Here is a 19,259-nt window from a genome sequence, read left to right on the forward strand (position 1 = left end):
CGCTGGGCAGACTGGCGGCACTGGAGCTCTTGAGCACCGAGCCTGCCCAACCTTACCCGGTTGAATGCTCCCGGTCGCCCTGCCAGTGCAGCGAGGTGGAATAGCCCGCACTGGGCTATGCAGGCGAACCGGGGACACCGTGCGCAAGGCTGGTGCCATGTAAACCGGCCCAAGGAGACGCACTGGGGACCAGATGCGTAGAGCCGGCTTCATGGCACTTGGCTCGATGCTCACTCTAGCCCGGCCGATACACGGAGCTGGTATGTACCGCACCGGGCTATGCACCTGCACTGGGGACACCGTGCGCTCCACCGCATAACATGGTGCCTGCCCGGTCTCTCTCGCCCCCCCGGTAAGCACATGTCTCATCGCGCACCAGCGACTCCTGTGGCGGTTGCCAGGTGCACGGTGTACCCTCCGACACATTGGTACGGCTGGCTTCCGGGTTGGATGCGCTTTGTGTTAAAGAAGCAGTACGGCTGGGTTGTGTATCGGCTTTCAACCTTCGTCTCTCCCGAGCCTGTACGGGAGTTGTAGCGCTGAGACAAGATAGTAGCTACTACAACAACAATTGGATACCACGAAATTGGGGAGAAAAAGGGGTAAAATAAAAAAATAAAAATAAATAAAAAAGTATGATTCTCAATCAGAGACAACTGTTGACACCTGCCTCTGATTGAGAACCATACTAGGCCGAAACATAGAAATACCCAAATCATAGAAAAACAAACACAGACTGCCCACCCCAACTCACGCCCTGACCATACTAAATAATGACAAAACAAAGGAAATAAAGGTCAGAACGTGACAAGTTCCTTTTTTATGTCTCTATTTTGGTTTGGTCAGGGCGTGAGTTGGGGTTGGCATTCTATTTTTTTCATTCTATGTTTTGTTCTGTGTGTTGTAGTCCTATGTGTTTATGCCTGGTATGTTTCCCAATCAGAGGCAGCTGTCAATCGTTGTCTCTGATTGAGAACCATACTTAAGTTGCTCTTGCCCACATGGGTTTTGTGGGTAGTTGCTTTCTGTTTTTGTGTCTGCACCAGACAGAACTGTTTCGGTTGTGCTCACTGTTGTTTTGTTAATCAGTGTTCAGTTCCATTATTAAAATGACGAACACGTGCTGCGCTTTGGTCCTCACCTTCTTCCACCAACGGCAGTTACAGTACCCAGACAACTATATTAAAACCATAGGAGGCTGCTGGGGGGGGGGAAGAACAGGTCATAATAATGGCCAGAATGACGCGAGAATGGAATGGCATCAAAACACCTGGAAACCACAACTTGATGTATTTGATATCATTCCACTTATCCTGCTCCAGTCATTACCATGAGCCCGTTCTCCCCCACTAAGGTGCAACCAACCTCCTGTGATTAAAACCAGTAGGAACAGTAACACTAGTTCCTGTAACACCAATAACAAATCGGCAGAAAGTAGCTCAAAACACACTTCTTAAATTGTAAATAAATCACTTAATCATGTGATCAATTATTTTAATCAAATGTCCTTTTCCCCTTACAATAAACTGTGTAATATCAATGACACATATTAAGGCTTTGCATGAAATTACAAAATGAATCATCAAATTGCTAACATTTGAAGAGAGCGCAGACTCGCCATGTATCACGCCCTGACCTTAGTATTCTTTGTTTTCTTTATTATTTTGGTTAGGTCAGGATGTGACATGGGTGATCTATGTGTTTTTGGTCCTAGTCTAGGTGTTATGTATGTCTATTGTTGCCTAGATTGGTTCTCAATTAGAGGCAGCTGTTTATCGTTGTCTTTGATTGGGAACCATATTTAGGCAGCCATATTCCTTGGGTATTTCATGGGTTATTGTCTATGGTTAGTTGCCTGTGTCTGCACTTGTTTATATATGGCGTCACTTTTGTTGTTTTGTAAAGTTTAAGTGTTCTTCAAGTGTTCTTCGTTTCATTAAAAAGAAGAATGTATTCACATCACTCTGAGCCTTGGTCTCCTCCATTCAATGAACGTGACACCATGTGCTTTTCAAAACAGCCCTGCTTCCAATGAACCTTTGACCCAGTAAGAAGTTGGTATTTATAAGGGGGTAATTCAGTGACATTAAATTGAAGTACAACTATTCCCTGTACATTACTATAATATTTAGTTGCTATTTTAGTGAAATAATCCACTAAATAACTAGAATGTATTCCTTTGTATTATGACATTTAAAATGGGAGAAAAAGATATATAACTCAAAATAACTAAACCACGACTCCTGACCCAATCATACAAGCTATTTTCATGGTGTTCTACAATATATATGAAATAGTTTGCAATTGAACTGTCTTACATATCTTTTATAAACAAAAAAAAATCAATTAAAACAAAAACATGTGTCATTATTTGACATTTTAAGTGTTTTTCCTTGTGGTTAAGGCAGAGAACTGGAAAGCCATCATTTTCATAGAATGACCCAACTGCGTTAAAGCTGTCAAATCCACAAGCAGCTCCTGGCAATGATTAGGACATACCTGAAGAGGACATTGCCATTAGCTGCATGGAGTCTCATTAACAGAAATCCCATGCAACCCTGCAGTTTACAAGTTCGAACACTGGAAAGTTAGATGTAATCTACACCAGGCTCAATCATTATTTCGTTTAATGACTTTTCAATTTCAGCCTAATTATTTATATAGCCCGCACTTTCTCATTCTGAACATCTAACTGGAGTGGCCTGGTTGTGGCTTCCAGACATGGCCCTGGACACCTGCCCTGCATGCCTGGTTGGTATTCAGTCATGATTACTACAAGTTCAGATAACTGGCTACACTAACTTACTGATCTAAAATGTGTTAGCTGACATGGCTAATTGAATGACTGATAAAACAATAGCAAATCTGCTGATGCACAACCACATTCTGAAGTTTAACATTATTTTTTACCTTATTTTAACTAGGCAAGTCAGTTACGAACACATTCTTATGTACAATAACGACCTACCCCGGCCAACGTTGGGTCAACTGTGCGCAACCCTATGTGACTACAAATTACGGCCGGATGTGATACAGCGAGTAATACAGCCAGAATGTACACCTTGTGTATTCTACTATTCTAACTCTCAACAGTAAATTGAGACCCAGACTGAAAAAAAGTATTATGTCGTGTATGCTTGGACCCAGTTTGTGTTGCTTATGCATGGAGCCGGCCCTACTTCTTAACAATAATCGCAAAAATCAGCTGCCCCCAGATTTGACAGCTCCGGTTAACTCTTGATCTGATTGAATCTAGACCTTATAGTTAGGTTAAATTATGGAAAACATAATGAAACCCAAATTGGGTTGGTCAACAGTCTACTTCAAAGTCTGAAATACATTGTGGGCGTGGAAGACGTGGCTACACTTAACCCCAATTGTACAACAACCCTCCACAAGAGCGAGAACCTTCTGAGTTAAGATATTGATAGCATAAAGACATTTTTAGTCAAATACATATATTCATTTACCCCCTGGGGATAAAAAAAAGTTACCCGTAAATAGCCTATCCCAACGTGTCAAATAAATGTAATAGTGTGCTCTTGCCTGAACAGTGCAGCTGCCTGAGCCTATAACATTATTATCATTGTTATTACACCCGGATTCCAAGCATTGGAGGGGTGGAGATGTTGGGAAAACATTTTCTCTGGGTTTATCTCATTTCGGTGTCTTTTGCGTTCTTTTTCACTGAAGAGCTGAAGAGGGATGGACATAAACAACATGAAAATGATTCAGGTGAAGCACTTTTTCATGTTTTCTGTTTTGATTAAACTGGGTTGTTTGCGCGTGTTGCTGAGTGAAACGATGTAACGTTACTTGAGTGCCTAGACTAGCTAGCCTACTCCGGGCAAGTAGTCATACCTTTTGCACTAAAATGGCACATTTGTAATTTATTTAACCTTTATTTTATCAGGGAGTCATACTGAGACAAGGTCTCTTTTACAGATGCGCCCTGAATTACATACATTACAGTAAATACATACAATATAAATGCTAGCAGAAAGAACAACATGGTCATAAAAAACGAACACATTCATCAGTAATAAGGTCCTCAACCTTCTGAATTGCCCTAGGCACCAAAACATCAAATGCATGAACATTTTGAAGATTGTTCCACAAATAAGGTTCAAGAACACTTTAAGCTGATTTACCTAACTCAGTTTAAAGACCAAATTAATTTCCAGAGTTAGCCATCCTTGAAACCGAGTGTGGCAACTCCTATGTCTAAAGTTTAGTAAAGATGTTAGGTACAGTCAGTGGGAATTTTTGTAAAACATTGCAATGTATCAACCTATGTGACATCAAAGAGGGCCAACCAACTTTTTGGTAGAGAATGCAGTGGTGAGTACTAAAATTGTCACCCATAATAAAGCACAGTGCAGCTGCCTGCGTATAACTACTTTAATGAAGTGGCAGCTGTGTTTTTATTATCAGCTCCTTAAATAACTCACATCTTTTCATGTATCCAGAGTCTTCGGAAAGTAATTCCTTTCATTTTTCCACATTTTCTTGTGTTCCAGCCTTAATTTAAAATAGTTTGAATTGGGATTTTTGGTGACGCACCACCGGTGAGCCTGGGCGCAAACCCAGAGTCTCTGGGTCCCCGGGAGGCGCTTTTACTCATTCATGAAAAATTAACATCTGAAATGCCTTGAGTCAATAAGTATTCAACCCCTTTGTTATGTCAAGCCTGAATAAGTTCAGACGTAAAATGGTGCTTTAACAAGTTACATAATAAGTTGCATGGACTCACTCTGTGTGCAATAATAGAATTTAACATACTTTTTTTATGAGTATGTCATCTCTGTACCACACACATACAGATCATTTTTTAAGGTCACTCAGTCGAGCAGTCAATTTCAAACACAGATTCAACCTCAATGACCGGAGAGAGATTTTCCAATGCCTTGGCAAAGAAGGGAACCTATTGGTCGATTGCAATAAAACGTTTTTTTTTTTTAAAGCAGACATTGAATATCCTTTTGAGCATGGTGAAGTTATAAATTACACTTTGGATGGTGTAGTCAATACACCCAGTCACTACAAAGATACAGGCGTCCTTCCTAACTCACTTGCTGGAGTTGATGGAAACCGCTTAGGGATTTCACCATGAGGCCAATAGTAAAAACAGTTACTGAGTTTAATGGCTGTGATAGGATAAAACTGAGGATGAATCAACAACATTGTAGTTACTCCACAATACTAACATAATTGACAGAGTGGGAAAAAAAACATGCATCCTGTTTGCAACAAGGCACTAAAGCAATACCGCAAAGAATTTGGCAAAGCAATTAACCTTTTGTCCTGAATACAAAGTGTTATATTTGGGGCAAATCCAATACAACATTACTGAGTACCACTGCATATTTTCAAGCATAATGGTGGCTGCATCATGTTATGTGTATGCATGTAATTGTTAAGGACTCTTTTTTTTTTTTTTTCAAAATAAAAAATAAACAAAAATGGAGCACAGGCAAAATCCTGGAGGGAAACCTGGTTCAGTCTGCTTTCCACCAGACACTGGGAGATGAATTCACCTGTCAGCAGGACAATAACCTAAGACACAAGGCCAAATCTACACTGGAGTTGCTTACCAAGACGACAGTGAATGTTCCTGAGTGGCCGAGTTACAGTTTTGACTTAAATCTGCATGAAAATGTATGGTAAGACTGGAAAATGGTTGTCTAGAAGCAACCAATTTGACAGAGCTTGAAAAATGTTGGAAAGAATAATGGGACCAAGTCCATTTTATGGCAAGAATAGCTCAAATAAGCAAAGATAAATGACAGTCCATCATTACTTTAGGACATGCATGAAGATTAGGATCTGGAAAATGTTGAGAAGTTTGAAATGTTCTTTAAGTGTAGTCGCTAAAACCATCAAGCGCTATGATGAAACTGGCTTTCACGAGGACCGCCACAGGAAAGGAAGACCCAGATTTACATCTGCTACAGAGGATACGTTCATTAGAGTTACCATCCTCGGAAATTGCAGCCCAAATAATTGCTTCACAGAGTTCAAGTAACAAAGAAACTAAATAAACCACTACTAAAGGACACCAATAATAAGAAGATACTTTTTTGGGCCACCATGTCTTTGTGAGACGCAAAGTATGTGAAAGGATGATCTCTGCATGTGTGGTTCCCACCATGAAGCATGGAGGAGGAGGTGTGGGGGCGTTTTGCTGGTGACACTGTCAGTGATTTATTTAAGATTCAGGGCACACTTAACCAGCATGGCTACCACAGCATTCTGCAGCGATAAGCCATCCCATCTGGGACTATCATTTGTTTTTGAACTGGACAATGACCCAAAACACACCTCCAAGCTGTGTAAGGGATATTTAAACAAGAAGGAGAGTGATGGAGTGCTGCATCAGATGACCTGGCCTCCACAATCACCCGACCTCAACCCAATTGAGATGGATTGGGATGAGTTGGACCACAGAGTGAAGGAAAAGCAGCCAACAAGTGCTCAGCATATGTGGGATCACCTTCGAGACTGTTTGAAAAGCATTCCTCATGAAGCTGGTTGAGAGAAAAATAAAGAAAAACCCTTGAATAAGTAGGTGTGTCCAAACATTTGACAGGTACTGTAAATTATATATTTCTGGAGTTCATTTTCAATACATTTGCAAAAATGTTTAAAAACATGTTTTCACTTTGTCATTATGGGGTATTGTGTGTAAATGGGTGAGAAAAACCCCCAACGTAATCAATTGAATTCAGGCTGTAACACAGCAAAATGTGGAATAAGTCAAGGGGTATGAACACTTTCTGAGGGCAGTGTATATACAAAAGTATGTGGACGCCCCTTCAAATGAGTGGATTAGTCTATTTCAGCCACACCCCTTGCTGACAGGTGTATAACATCTCCATAGGCAAACATTGGCAGTAGAATGGCCTTAATGAAGAGCTCAGTGACTTTCAACGTGGCACCATCATAGGATGGCACCTTTTCAAAAATTCAGTTTGTCACATTTCTGCCCTTCTTGAGCTGGCCCGGTCAACTGTAAGTGCTGTTACTGTGAAGTGGAAACGTTTAGGAGTAACAACGGCTCAGTCGCAAATTGGTAGGCCAAAGAAGCTCACAGAATGGGACCGCCAAGTTCTGAAGTGCGTAGTGTGTAAAACCAGTCTGTCCTTGGTTGCAACACTCACTACCAAGTTCAAAACTGCCTCTGGAAGCAACGTCAGCAAAAGATCTGTTCATCGAGAGCTTGTAAACTCGCCGTCAATCGGAAGCTTCGTGAAATGGGCTTCCATGGCCGAGCAGCCGCACACAAAACCTAAGATCACCATTCGCAATGCCAAGCGTCAGCCGGAGTGGTGGACTCTGGAGCAGTGGAAACGCGTTCTCTGCAATGATGAATCACGCTTCACCATCTGGCAGACCAATGGACGAATCTAAGTTTGGTGGATGCCAGGAGAATGCTCACTGCCCGAATGCATAGTGCAACTGTAAAGTTTGGTGGAGGAGGAATAATGGTCTGGGGCTGTTTTTCATGGTTACGGCTCCTTAGTTCCAGTGAAGGGAAATCTTAATGCTACAGCATACAATGGCATTCTAGACAATTCTGTGCTTCCAACTTTGTGCCAACAATTTGGGGAAGACCCTTTCCTGTTTCAGCATGACAATGCCTCCATGCACAAAGCGAGGTCGATACAGAAATATTTTGTCGAGATTGGTGTGGAAGTACTTGACCGGCATGCACAGACCCCTGACCTCAACCCCATCAAACACCTTTGGGATACATTGGAATGCCAACTGCGAGCCAGGCCTAATTGGCCAACATCAGTGCCCGACCTCATAAATGCTTGTGACTGAATGGAAGCAAGTTCCCGCAGCAATGTTCCAACATCTAGTGGAAACCTTCCCAGAAGAGTGGTGGCTGTTATATCTGCAAAGTGGGGACCAACTCCATATTAATGCTCATGATTTTGGAATGAGAAGTTCAACAAGCAGGTGTCCACAAACTTTTGGTCATGTAGTACATTTGTAAGCAGGGACATGATCAATATGGACACCATCCAATGTGCATATGCTTAAATCATCATACTTTTAGCTGCATTCAATACTAATTTCAGGTCAAAAAAGTTTTTCTGTAATACGATGACTGTAGTTCAGATAGAGCCTTGTCAAACCTGAATCAGTTACACCAGCTCTGTCAGGAGAAGCTTGTGGAAGGCTACCCGAAACATTTGACCCAAGTTAAACAATTTAAAGGCAATCCTACCAAATACTGATTGAGTGTATGTAAACCTCTGACCCACAGGGAATGTGATGAAAGACATAAAAACTGAAATATATAATTCTCTCAACTATTATTCTGACATTTCATATTCTTAAAATAAAGTGCTGATCCTAACTGATCTAAGACAGGAAATTTTTACTAGGATTAAATTGCAGGAATTGTGACAAACTGAGTTTAAATCAAATCAAATCAAAATCAAATCAAATTTTATTTGTCACATACAAATGGTTAGCAGATGTTAATGCGAGTGCAGCGAAATGCTTGTGCTTCTAGTTCCGACAATGCAGTAATAACCAACAAGTAATCTAGTTTACAATTCCAAAACTACTACCTTATAGACACAAGTGTAAGGGGATAAGAATATGTACATAAAGATATATGAGTGAGTGATGGGTACAGAGCGGCATAGGCAAGATACAGTAGATGGTATTGAGTGCAGTATATACATATTCCCCGAGATGGCATAGCAGTTCAGACGTCTTTTGTCCTCGTCTTGTCGTGTCCTGTATATATATATATTCACAACTTTTTTTCACGTACATTTTATTTTTATTTTCCATCAACTCATCTTCAAAACACTCTCCTGCAACCCGCCTCACCAATTTATATTTATAAATAAGTATTATTTACCTCAAATCTGCAATCCTCCAAGAAGCTAGCCAGAAGCTAGCCAGAAACTCCAAGAAGCTAGCCAGAAACTAACCAGAAGCTAGCCAGGAGCTAGCTAGAAGCTAATCAGAAGCTAGTTCAGAAGCTAGTTAGCTTCTTTACTGGCAAATTGTTAGTATTCAGCTAACCACGGTTTGTGGTCATCAGCTATCCTTTAGCTCGAAAATCTATCGCCAGTTTTGTACAGCGCAGCGCGGCTCGGAACGGAACATACCGGACCAATTTTTCTCTCCATGTCCTTGGATTTCAACTGCTCTCTGGACATTCATTCCCGGATCTCACAGCTAGCTAGCTGCTATCCGTGTGTCTATCTGCTCTCGTCGATTCCGGAGCAAACATCAATTAATCCGGAGCTAGCCAGCTGCGTCAATCACTCCTGAGCTCCGTCAATCACTCCTGGGCTGCAGTCACCTATCCGGACCCGTTTTACCGCCTACGCGGAGCCCCACCGGGCCTTCACAACTGGACTGCCGACGTTATCTACTCGAAGGAGATCCAAGGCTAGCTTTTTCAAGCAGAAATTTGCTTCCTGCAACACTAACTCAAAAAAGTTCTGGGACACTGTAAAGTCCATGGAGAATAAGAACACCTCCTCCCAGCTGCCCACTGCACTGAAGATAGGAAACACTGTCACCACTGATAAATCCACCATAATTGAGAATTTCAATAAGCATTTTTCTACGGCTGGCCATGCTTTCCACCTGGCTACTCCTACCCCGGTCAACAGCACTGCACCCCCAACAGCAACTCGCCCAAGCCTTCCCCATTTCTCCTTCTCCCAAATCCATTCAGCTGATGTTCTGAAAGAGCTGAAAAATCTGGACCCCTACAAATCAGCCGGGCTAGACAATCTGGACCCTTTCTTTCTAAAATTATCTGCCGAAATTGTTGCCACCCCTATTACTAGCCTGTTCAACCTCTCTTTCGTGTCGTCTGAGATTCCCAAAGATTGGAAAGCAGCTGCGGTCATCCCCCTCTTCAAAGGGGGGGACACTCTTGACCCAAACTGCTACAGACCTATATCTATCCTACCATGCCTTTCTAAGGTCTTCGAAAGCCAAGTCAACAAACAGATTACCGACCATTTCGAATCTCACCATACCTTCTCTGCTATGCAATCTGGTTTCAGAGCTGGTCATGGGTGCACCTGTCATTTACAAAATAGCCTCCAATACCCTACTCAACAAATTGGATGCAGTCTATCACAGTGCAATCCGTTTTGTCACCAAAGCCCCATATACTACCCACCATTGCGACCTGTACGCTCTCGTTGGCTGGCCCTCGCTTCATACTCGTCGCCAAACCCACTGGCTCCATGTCATCTACAAGACCCTGCTAGGTAAAGTCCCCCCTTATCTCAGCTCGCTGGTCACCATAGCATCTCCCACCTGTAGCACACGCTCCAGCAGGTATATCTCTCTAGTCACCCCCAAAACCAATTCTTTCTTTGTCCGCCTCTCCTTCCAGTTCTCTGCTGCCAATGACTGGAACGAACTACAAAAATCTCTGAAACTGGAAACACTTATCTCCCTCACTAGCTTTAAGCACCAACTGTCAGAGCATCTTACAGATTACTGCACCTGTACATAGCCCACCTATAATTTAGCCCAAACAACTACCTCTTTCCCAACTGTATTTAATTAATTTATTTATTTTGCTCCTTTGCACCCCATTATTTTTATTTCTACTTTGCACATTCTTCCATTGCAAAACTACCATTCCAGTGTTTTACTTGCTATATTGTATTTACTTTGCCACCATGGCCTTTTTGCCTTTACCTCCCTTCTCACCTAATTTGCTCACATTGTATATAGACTTGTTTATACTGTATTTTTGACTGTATGTTTGTTTTACTCCATGTGTAACTCTGTGTCGTTGTATGTGTCGAACTGCTTTGCTTTATCTTGGCCAGGTCGCAATTGTAAATGAGAACTTGTTCTCAACTTGCCTACCTGGTTAAATAAAGGTGAAATAAAAAAAATATATACAAAAATATGAGATGAGTATGTAAACAAAGTGGCATAGTTAAAGTGGCTAGTGATACATGTATTACATAAAGATGCAGTAGATGATATAGAGTACAGTATATACATATACATATGAGATGAATAATGTAGGGTATGTAAACATTATATTAGGTAGCATTGTTTAAAGTGGCTAGTGATATATTTTACATAATTTCCGATCAATTCCCAGTATTAAAGTGGCTGGAGTTGAGTCAGTGTGTTGGCAGCAGCCACTCAATGTTAGTGGTGGCTGTTTAACAGTCTGATGGCCTTGAGATAGAAGCTGTTTTTCAGTCTCTCGGTCCCAGCTTTGATGCACCTGTACTGACCTCGCCTTCTGGATGATAGCGGGGTGAACAGGCAGTGGCTCGGGTGGTTGTTGTCCTTGATGATCTTTATGGCCTTCCTGTTACATCGGGTGGTGTAGGTGTCCTGGAGGGCAGGTAGTTTGTCCCCGGTGATGCGTTGTGCAGACCTCACTACCCTCTGGAGAGCCTTGCGGTTGTGGGTGGAGCAGGTGCCGTACCAGGCGGTGATACAGCCCGACAGGATGCTCTCGATTGTGCATCTGTAGAAGTTTGTGAGTGCTTTAGGTGACAAGCCGAATTTCTTCAGCCTCCTGAGGTTGAAGAGGCGCTGCTGCGCCTTCTTCACAATGCTGTCTGTGTGGGTGGACCAATTCAGTTTGTCTGTGATGTGTAGGCCGAGGAACTTAAAACTTACTACCCTCTCCACTATTGTCCCATCAATGTGGATAGGGGGGTGTTCCCTCTGCTGTTTCCTGAAGTCCACAATCATCTCCTTAGTTTTGTTGACGTTGAGTGTTAGGTTATTTTCCTGACACCACACTCCGAGGGCCCTCACCTCCTCCCTGTAGGCCGTCTCGTCGTTGTTGGTAATCAAGCCTACCACTGTTGTGTCGTCCGCAAACTTGATGATTGAGTTGGAGGCGTGCGTGGCCACGCAGTCGTGGGTGAACAGGGAGTACAGAAGAGTGCTCAGAACGCACCCTTGTGGGGCCCCAGTGTTGAGGATCAGCGGGGTGGAAATGTTGTTGCCTACCCTCACCACCTGGGGGCGGCCCGTCAGGAAGTCCAGTACCCAGTTGCACAAGGCGGGGTCGAGACCCAGGCTCTCGAGCTTGATGACGAGCTTGGAGGGTACTATGGTGTTAAATGCCGAGCTGTAGTCGATGAACAGCATTCTCACGTAGGTATTCCTCTTGTCCAGATGGGTTAGGGCAGTGTGCAGTGTGGTTGAGATTGCATCGTCTGTGGACCTATTTGGGCGGTAAAGCAAATTGGAGTGGGTCTAGAAAGTCAGGTAGGGTGGAAGTGATATTTGGTGTATTTGGCTAAGGTGTACGTAAACTTCTGACTTCAACTGTTTTTATATAAATATTCTGTAACAATATGTGGAAAAAGTCATGGGGTCTGAATGCTATCCGAAGGCACTGTGTATATACACTGCTCAAAAAAATAAAGGGAACACTTAAACAACACAATGTAACTCCAAGTCAATCACACTTCTGTGAAATCAAACTGTCCACTTAGGAAGCCACACTGATGAATTTCACATGCTGTTGTGCAAATGGAATAGACAACAGGTGGAAATTATAGGCAATTAGCAAGACACCCCCAATAAAGGAGTGGTTCTGCAGGTGGTGACCACAGACCACTTCTCAGTTCCTATGCTTCCTGGCTGATGTTTTGGTCACTTTTGAATGCTGGCGGTGCTTTCACTCTAGTGGTCGCATGAGACGGAGTTTACAACCCACACAAGTGGCTCAGGTAGTGCATCTCATCCAGGATGGCACATCAATGCGAGTTGTGGCAAGAAGGTTTGCTGTGTCTGTCAGCGTAGTGTCCAGAGCATGGAGGCGCTACCAGCAGACAGCCAGTATATCAGGAGACGTGGAGGAGGCCGTAGGAGGGCAACAACCCAGCAGCAGGACCGCTACCTTTGCCTTTGTGAAAGGAGGAGCAGGAGGAGCACTGCCAGAGCCCTGCAAAATTACCTCCATCAGGCCACAAATGTGCATGTGTCTGCTCAAACGGTCAGAAACAGACTCCATGAGAGTGGTATGAGGGCCCGACGTCCACAGGTGGGGGTTGTGCTTACAGCCCAACACCGTGCAGGACATTTGGCATTTGCCAGAGAACACCAAGATTGGCAAATTCGCCACTGGCACCCTGTGCTCTTCACAGATGAAAGCAGGTTCACACTGAGCACATGTGACAGACGTGACAGAGTCTGGAGACGCCGTGGAGAACGTTCTGCTGCCTGCAACATCCTCCAGCATGACCGGTTTGGCGGTGGGTCAGTCATGGTGGGGGTGGCATTTCTTTGGGGGGCCGCACAGCCCTCCATGTGCTCGCCAGAGGTAGCCTGACTGCCATTAGGTACCGAGATGAGATCCTCAGACCCCTTGTGAGACCATATGCTGGCCCTGGGTTCCTCCTAATGCAAGACAATGCTAGACCTCATGTGGCTGGAGTGTGTCAGCAGTTCCTGCAAGAGGAAGGCATTGATGCTATGGACTGGCCCGCCCGTTCCCCAGACCTGAATCCAATTGAGCACATCTGGGACATCATGTCTCGCTCCATCCACCAATGCCACGTTGCACCACAGACTGTCCAGGAGTTGGCGGATGCTTTAGTCCAGGTCTGGGAGAAGATCCCTCAGAAGACCATCCGCCACCTCATCAGGAGCATGCCCAGGCGTTGTAGGGAGGTCATACAGGCACATGGAGGCCACACACACTACTGAACCTCATTTTGACTTGTTTTAAGGACATTACATCAAAGTTGGATCAGCCTGTAGTGTGGTTTTCCACTTTAAATTTGAGTGTGACTCCAAATGCAGACCTCCATGGGTTGATAAATTTGATTTCCATTGATAATTGTGATTTTGTTGTCAGTACATTCAACTATGTAAAGAAACAAGTATTTAAGAAGAAAATTTAATTCATTCAGATCTAGGATGTGTTATTTTAGTGTTCCCTTTTATTTTTTTGAGCAGTGTATATATATATATATATATATACATATATACACACACAGAGTGTCTAAGGATAGTATTCAGACACCTTGACTTTTTCCACATTTTGTAATGCCTTATTCTAAAATTGATTAAATAAATACAAATCCTCAGCAATCTACACACAATAAATACCCCATAATGACAGTGACGTTTTTGTTGTTATATTTGCAAATGTATTTATTTTTAAATAAAAAAATACCTTAGAAATACCTCATTTACATAAATATTCAGACCCTTTGCTATGAGACTTGAAATTGAGCTCAGATGCATCCTGTTTCCATTCATCATCCTTGTTTCTACAACTTGATTGGACATGATTTGGAAAGGCACACACCTGTTCTATATAAGGTACCACAGTTGACAGTGCATGTCAGAGAAAAAACAAGCCATGAGGTCAAAGGAATTGTCCGTAGAGCTCTGAGACAGGATTGTGTGGGGTCACATATCTGGGGAAGGGTACCAAAAAAATGTATGCGTCATTGAAGGTCCCCAAGAACACAGTGGCCTCCATCATTCTTACACGGAAGAAGTTTGGAACCACCAAAACTCTTGCTCGAGCTGGCCCCCAGCCAAACAGGGGAGAAAAGCCTTGGTCAGGGAGGTGACCAAGAACCCAATGGTCACTCTGACAGAGCTCTAGAGTTCCTCTGTGGAGATGGTTGTCCTTCTGGAAGGTTCTCCCATCTCTACAGCACTCTACCAATCAGGCCTTTATGGTAGAGTGGCCAAACAGAAGCCACTTTTCAGTCATTTTTATGGTATTTATTTAAGCAGGTAAGTTGAATGAAAACACATTCTCATTTACAGCAACAACCTGGGGAGTAGTTACAGGGGAGAGGAGATGAATGAGCCAATTGTAAACTGAGGATGATTAGGTGACCATGATGATATGAGGGCCACATTGGGAATTTTAGCCAGGACACCAGGATTAACACCCCTACTCTTACAATAAGTGCCATGGGATCTTTAGTGACCCCAGAGAGTCAGGACACCCATTTAACACAACACCCTACACAGGGCAATGTCCCCAATCACTGCCCTGGGGCATTGGGATCTTTTTTTAGACAAGAGGAAAGGGTGCCTCCTACTGGCCCTCCAACACCCCTTTCAGCAGCATCTGGTCTCCCATCCAGGGACTGACCAGAACCAATCCTGCTTAGCTTCAGAAGCAAGCCAGCAGTAGGATGCAGAGTAGTATGCTGCTGGCGAAAAAGGAACATGACAGGCACATGACAGCCCGCTTGGAGTTTGCCAAAAGGCACCTAAAGACTCTCGGACCATGAGAAACAAGATTCTCTGGTCTGATGAAACCAAGATTGAGCACATTGGCCTGAATGCCAAGCATCACGTCTGGAGGAAACCTGGCACCATCCCTACGGTGAAGCATAGTGGTGGAGGCATCATGCTGTGGGGATGTTTTTCAGCGACAGGGACTGGGAGACAAGTAAGGATCGAGGGAAAGATGAAAAGAACAAAGTACAGAGAGATCCTTGCTGAAAACATGCTCCAGAGCCCTCAGGACATCAGACTGGGGCGAAGGTTCACCTTCCAACAGGACAACAACCATAAACACACAGCCAAGACAATGCAAGAGTGGCTTCGGGACAAGTCTCTGAATGTCCTGGAGTGGCCCAGCCAGAGCCCGGACTTGAACCCAATCAAACATCTCTGGAGAGACCTGACAATAGTTATACAGCAACGCTCCCCATCCAACCTGACAGAGCTTGAGAAGATCTGCAGAGAAGATTGGGAGAAACTCCCCAAATACAGGTGTGCCAAGCTTGTAGCGTAATACACAAGAAGACTCATTGCTGTAATCACTGCCAAAAGGTGCTTCAACAAAGTACTGAGTAAAGGGTCTGAATTCTTATGTAAATGTGGTATGTTATATTTGTATTTTTAATACATTTGCTAAAATTTCTACAAACCTGTTTTTGCTTTGTCATTATGGGGTAGATCTGAATCTAATTGAACGTGCATTTTACATGCTGAAGAAGAGACTGAAGGCAATAAGTCCCCGAAACAAGCAGGAACTGAAGATGGCTGCAGTACAGGCCTGGCAGAGCATCACCAGGGAAGATACCCAGCATCTGGTGATGTTGATGCATCGCAGGCTTCAAGCAGTCATTGCATGCAAGGGATATGCGACCAAATATTTAAACAATGATTACTTTATTCTACATTATGTCAAACTGTCCAATGTTTTTTGATGCCTGAAAATGGGGGGGGGACTATGTATTAAAGCTTCTAGAATTTATAAACGGTTCACCCGATATGTATGAAAATACGCTCAAATTAAAGCTAACTGTCTGCACTTCACCCTTCTTGTCATTATATCCTTTCAAACTAAAAGTGCTATAGTACAGAACCAAGATAATGGGCACTGTCCAATGAATTATGGTGCTCACTGTATAAGCAGCCTGCGTCCTTCTTCGGAGGTGGAACCTAAAGGACCATTTCTGCTATAGAACAGGAATTATGTCGAAATAGGGGCCCGCATTGCCCTCTGGTGGGGGCCTTTAAGCCATCGTCATATGAAGTTATTGCATCTGAGTTTGTTTAAAAGAGATTAAATCTCTAAAAACAGTCAATGCTTTGGAAGCCTTCTGGGGACAAAGTCTAGTTTATGAATCAGGGTTGGTTTACTTTGGCAAGATATGTGCACACAATTTGAATAATTTGTCATTAACATTTAGTTCTCTCTGTGCTTTGGGATTTTGGGCTCATGATAGGAGGAAATATTACGATGCAATGATGTATGATAGGGCTGTACTGTTTCGTATCATAAAGCATAGTAAATTGTGTTCGTCTACATACAACATTCTGGCAGTCATAAATAACAAGTACCATTCATCCCAAGGTTGGACTGAAAAGTGAAACTTTTTCATCCAGCCTCCACCACCCGATGCTGTGTATGTACTGCATCAGATGAGCTCTTTATGATGGAACTATTTTGGCATTATGACATTTAGAGTAAAAGGTTGCATTCTTAAAGGGATAGTTCACCTGAATTACAAATATACTTCATAATATGGATTCATGCAGGTTCGGACTGGGACCACCAGCCAATTTTTTGGGGGGGATGTGTGAGGAAAAAACACCAGGAAATGTTGCACACTTTTATTAATGGGCTGTTCTACTGAACAACTTGCACAGACGTTCTCAGGACCTTTTCAAATGTCCAAAATCACCTGGTCTAATGCATGCTTGTTTCATATTTCCAACTATAGTTTGGAGCCAAGGGAAACCCAGGAGACTGTTTGCCAGGAGAAAGATTTCACCCCGCCAGGGACAACACTGTGTTGCAGTAAGTTGTACATTTTGTATTTTAAAAATGTAAACTTTTGTTTAACTAGGCAGGTTAACTACCTTGTTCAGGGGCAGAACAACAGATTTTTACATTGTCAGCTCGGGGATTCGATCTAGCGACCTTTCGGTTCCTGTCCCAACGCTCTAACCACTAGGCTACCTGCTGACCCTAAATCTCTACCCCCTTTAAAACTATAGCAGAAACAATGTACTAAATCATGGTTAAATAGGTTGTGAGGATATAGCATGGCACTTGCAACGCCAGGGTTGTGGGTTTGATTCCCATGGGGGACCAGCATGAACATGTATGCACTCACTACTGTAAACTTCTTTAGATAGGCCTCTGGTAACTGCCAAGGACCGGAACTTTTTAAGTAGAATAATTACTGTAGGAAGAAATTAACCCGAAATTGATCCATCTCAAATATAATTGTCTGGATATAAACATGAATTACTTCCCTTGGTCATTAACTAACTTCGCAATCATCTATGGGAGTTTTTCCTTATGAGTGTCAGACGAGAGGCTACTGTGATAGCTGGAATCGTAATAGTGATTTAGCTGTAACTATAATTGTGTAACTTATAGTATTGTAAGGCTGACGGTAAGAATATGGATCCATCGACACTGCAACTTCGACTCAAGGTTTAATCAGTGTGTTATAACATCTTTTTAGGGGACACATCAAATAAACAGTCAAATTATATGAGCAGAGAGCGAGGCACAAGAGGCGTGGCTTCAAATCCCACTGCTGGCACCAAATGTAAGGCAGACTAAAGAATAGATCCGTGGGCACTGTGACGTCAATATCACACTCACGGGGACAAATAAAATGAAAGAGCGAAACACCTGGCACGAACTCTAAACTGAACAACTCCCAGCAAACCCTATTCTTTATACTAGAGCCAGAGCATTACTGGTCCCCCAGAGTAATAAGGCCTCATTTACTGATATGGGGTGTTCAAACATATTTTGCCCTGTGGGCGATGTTTCAGACACACAAGCCTGAGCCTGCAGCTCCTGCCCAGCAGTGTGGTCGTCTGATGGAGAGCTGTCTCTATCATACCCCCTGCTGTGACCCCTGCGCCTCTTGCCGCTGTCGCCTCTTCAACACCGTCTGCCACTGCTTGAGACTGGGCCTACACTGTCCCAAGAAGACCTAGACACACACACACACACACACACACACACACACACACACACACACACACACACACACACACACACACACACACACACACACACACACACACACACCCACAACTATTCACCACAAATATATACACGCACACGCACACACACACACACACACACACACACACACACACACACACACACACACACACACACACACACACACACACACACACACACACACACACACACACACACACACACACACACACACACACACACACACACACACACACACACACACACACGCACACAAACTACCACTGAACTGTCCCCAAGAAGATCCCCTGCTCTTTCCATGTCATAGACTGACCAGGCGAATCCAGGTGAAAGGTATGATCCATTATTGATGTAATTTGTTAAATCCACGTGAATCAGTGTAGATGAAGGGGGGGAGACAGGTTAAAGAAGGACTTTTAAGCCCCGAGACAGTTGAGACATGGATTGTGTATGTGTGCCGTTCAGAGGGTGAATGGGCAAAACTAAATATTTAAGTGCCTTTGAACAGGGTATGGTAGTAGGTGTCAGGCGCACCGGTTTGAGTGTCAAGAACTGCAACGCTGCTGTTTTTTTTCACGATCAACAGTTTCCCGTGTGTATCAAGAATGGTCCACCATGCAAAGGACATCCAGCCAACTTAACACAACTTTGGGAAGCATTGGAGTCAACACGCATCCCTGTGGAACGCTTGCTACACCTTGTGGAGTCCATGCCCCGACTAATTGAGGCTGTTCTGAGGGCAAAAGGCCGTGCAACTCAATATTAGGAAGGTGTTCCTAATGTTTTG

At 43.4% G+C, this 19,259-nt stretch overlaps 1 protein-coding gene across 1 annotated transcript; it reads left to right on the forward strand.

The window, feature by feature from the left end:
• Positions 1 to 3,409: 3,409 nt before the first annotated feature.
• LOC118401723 (agouti-signaling protein-like) lies at positions 3,410 to 19,048 on the forward strand. The gene is made up of 3 exons (XM_035799302.2): positions 3,410 to 3,735; positions 17,202 to 17,278; positions 18,274 to 19,048. The coding sequence occupies exons 1-3, from the start codon at positions 3,627 to 3,629 to the stop codon at positions 18,439 to 18,441; spliced, it is 354 nt and encodes a 117-aa protein (XP_035655195.1). The 5' UTR covers positions 3,410 to 3,626; the 3' UTR covers positions 18,442 to 19,048.
• The last annotated feature ends 211 nt before the right edge of the window (positions 19,049 to 19,259 follow it).

This window comes from Oncorhynchus keta, chromosome 23, assembly GCF_023373465.1.
Source record: "Oncorhynchus keta strain PuntledgeMale-10-30-2019 chromosome 23, Oket_V2, whole genome shotgun sequence".
Classification (NCBI taxonomy): domain Eukaryota; kingdom Metazoa; phylum Chordata; class Actinopteri; order Salmoniformes; family Salmonidae; genus Oncorhynchus; species Oncorhynchus keta.

What these genes read in the sequence shown, in the direction of transcription:
- LOC118401723 (XM_035799302.2), top strand. Translation starts at nt 3,627, where the DNA reads ATGTTGGGAAAACATTTTCTCTGGGTTTATCTCATTTCGGTGTCTTTT. An exon ending in ACAACATGAAAATGATTCAG is followed by an intron (nt 3,736 to 17,201) that starts GTGAAGCACTTT and finishes TTCCAACTATAG; the next exon opens with TTTGGAGCCAAGGGAAACCC. An exon ending in AGGGACAACACTGTGTTGCA is followed by an intron (nt 17,279 to 18,273) that starts GTAAGTTGTACA and finishes GCGATGTTTCAG; the next exon opens with ACACACAAGCCTGAGCCTGC.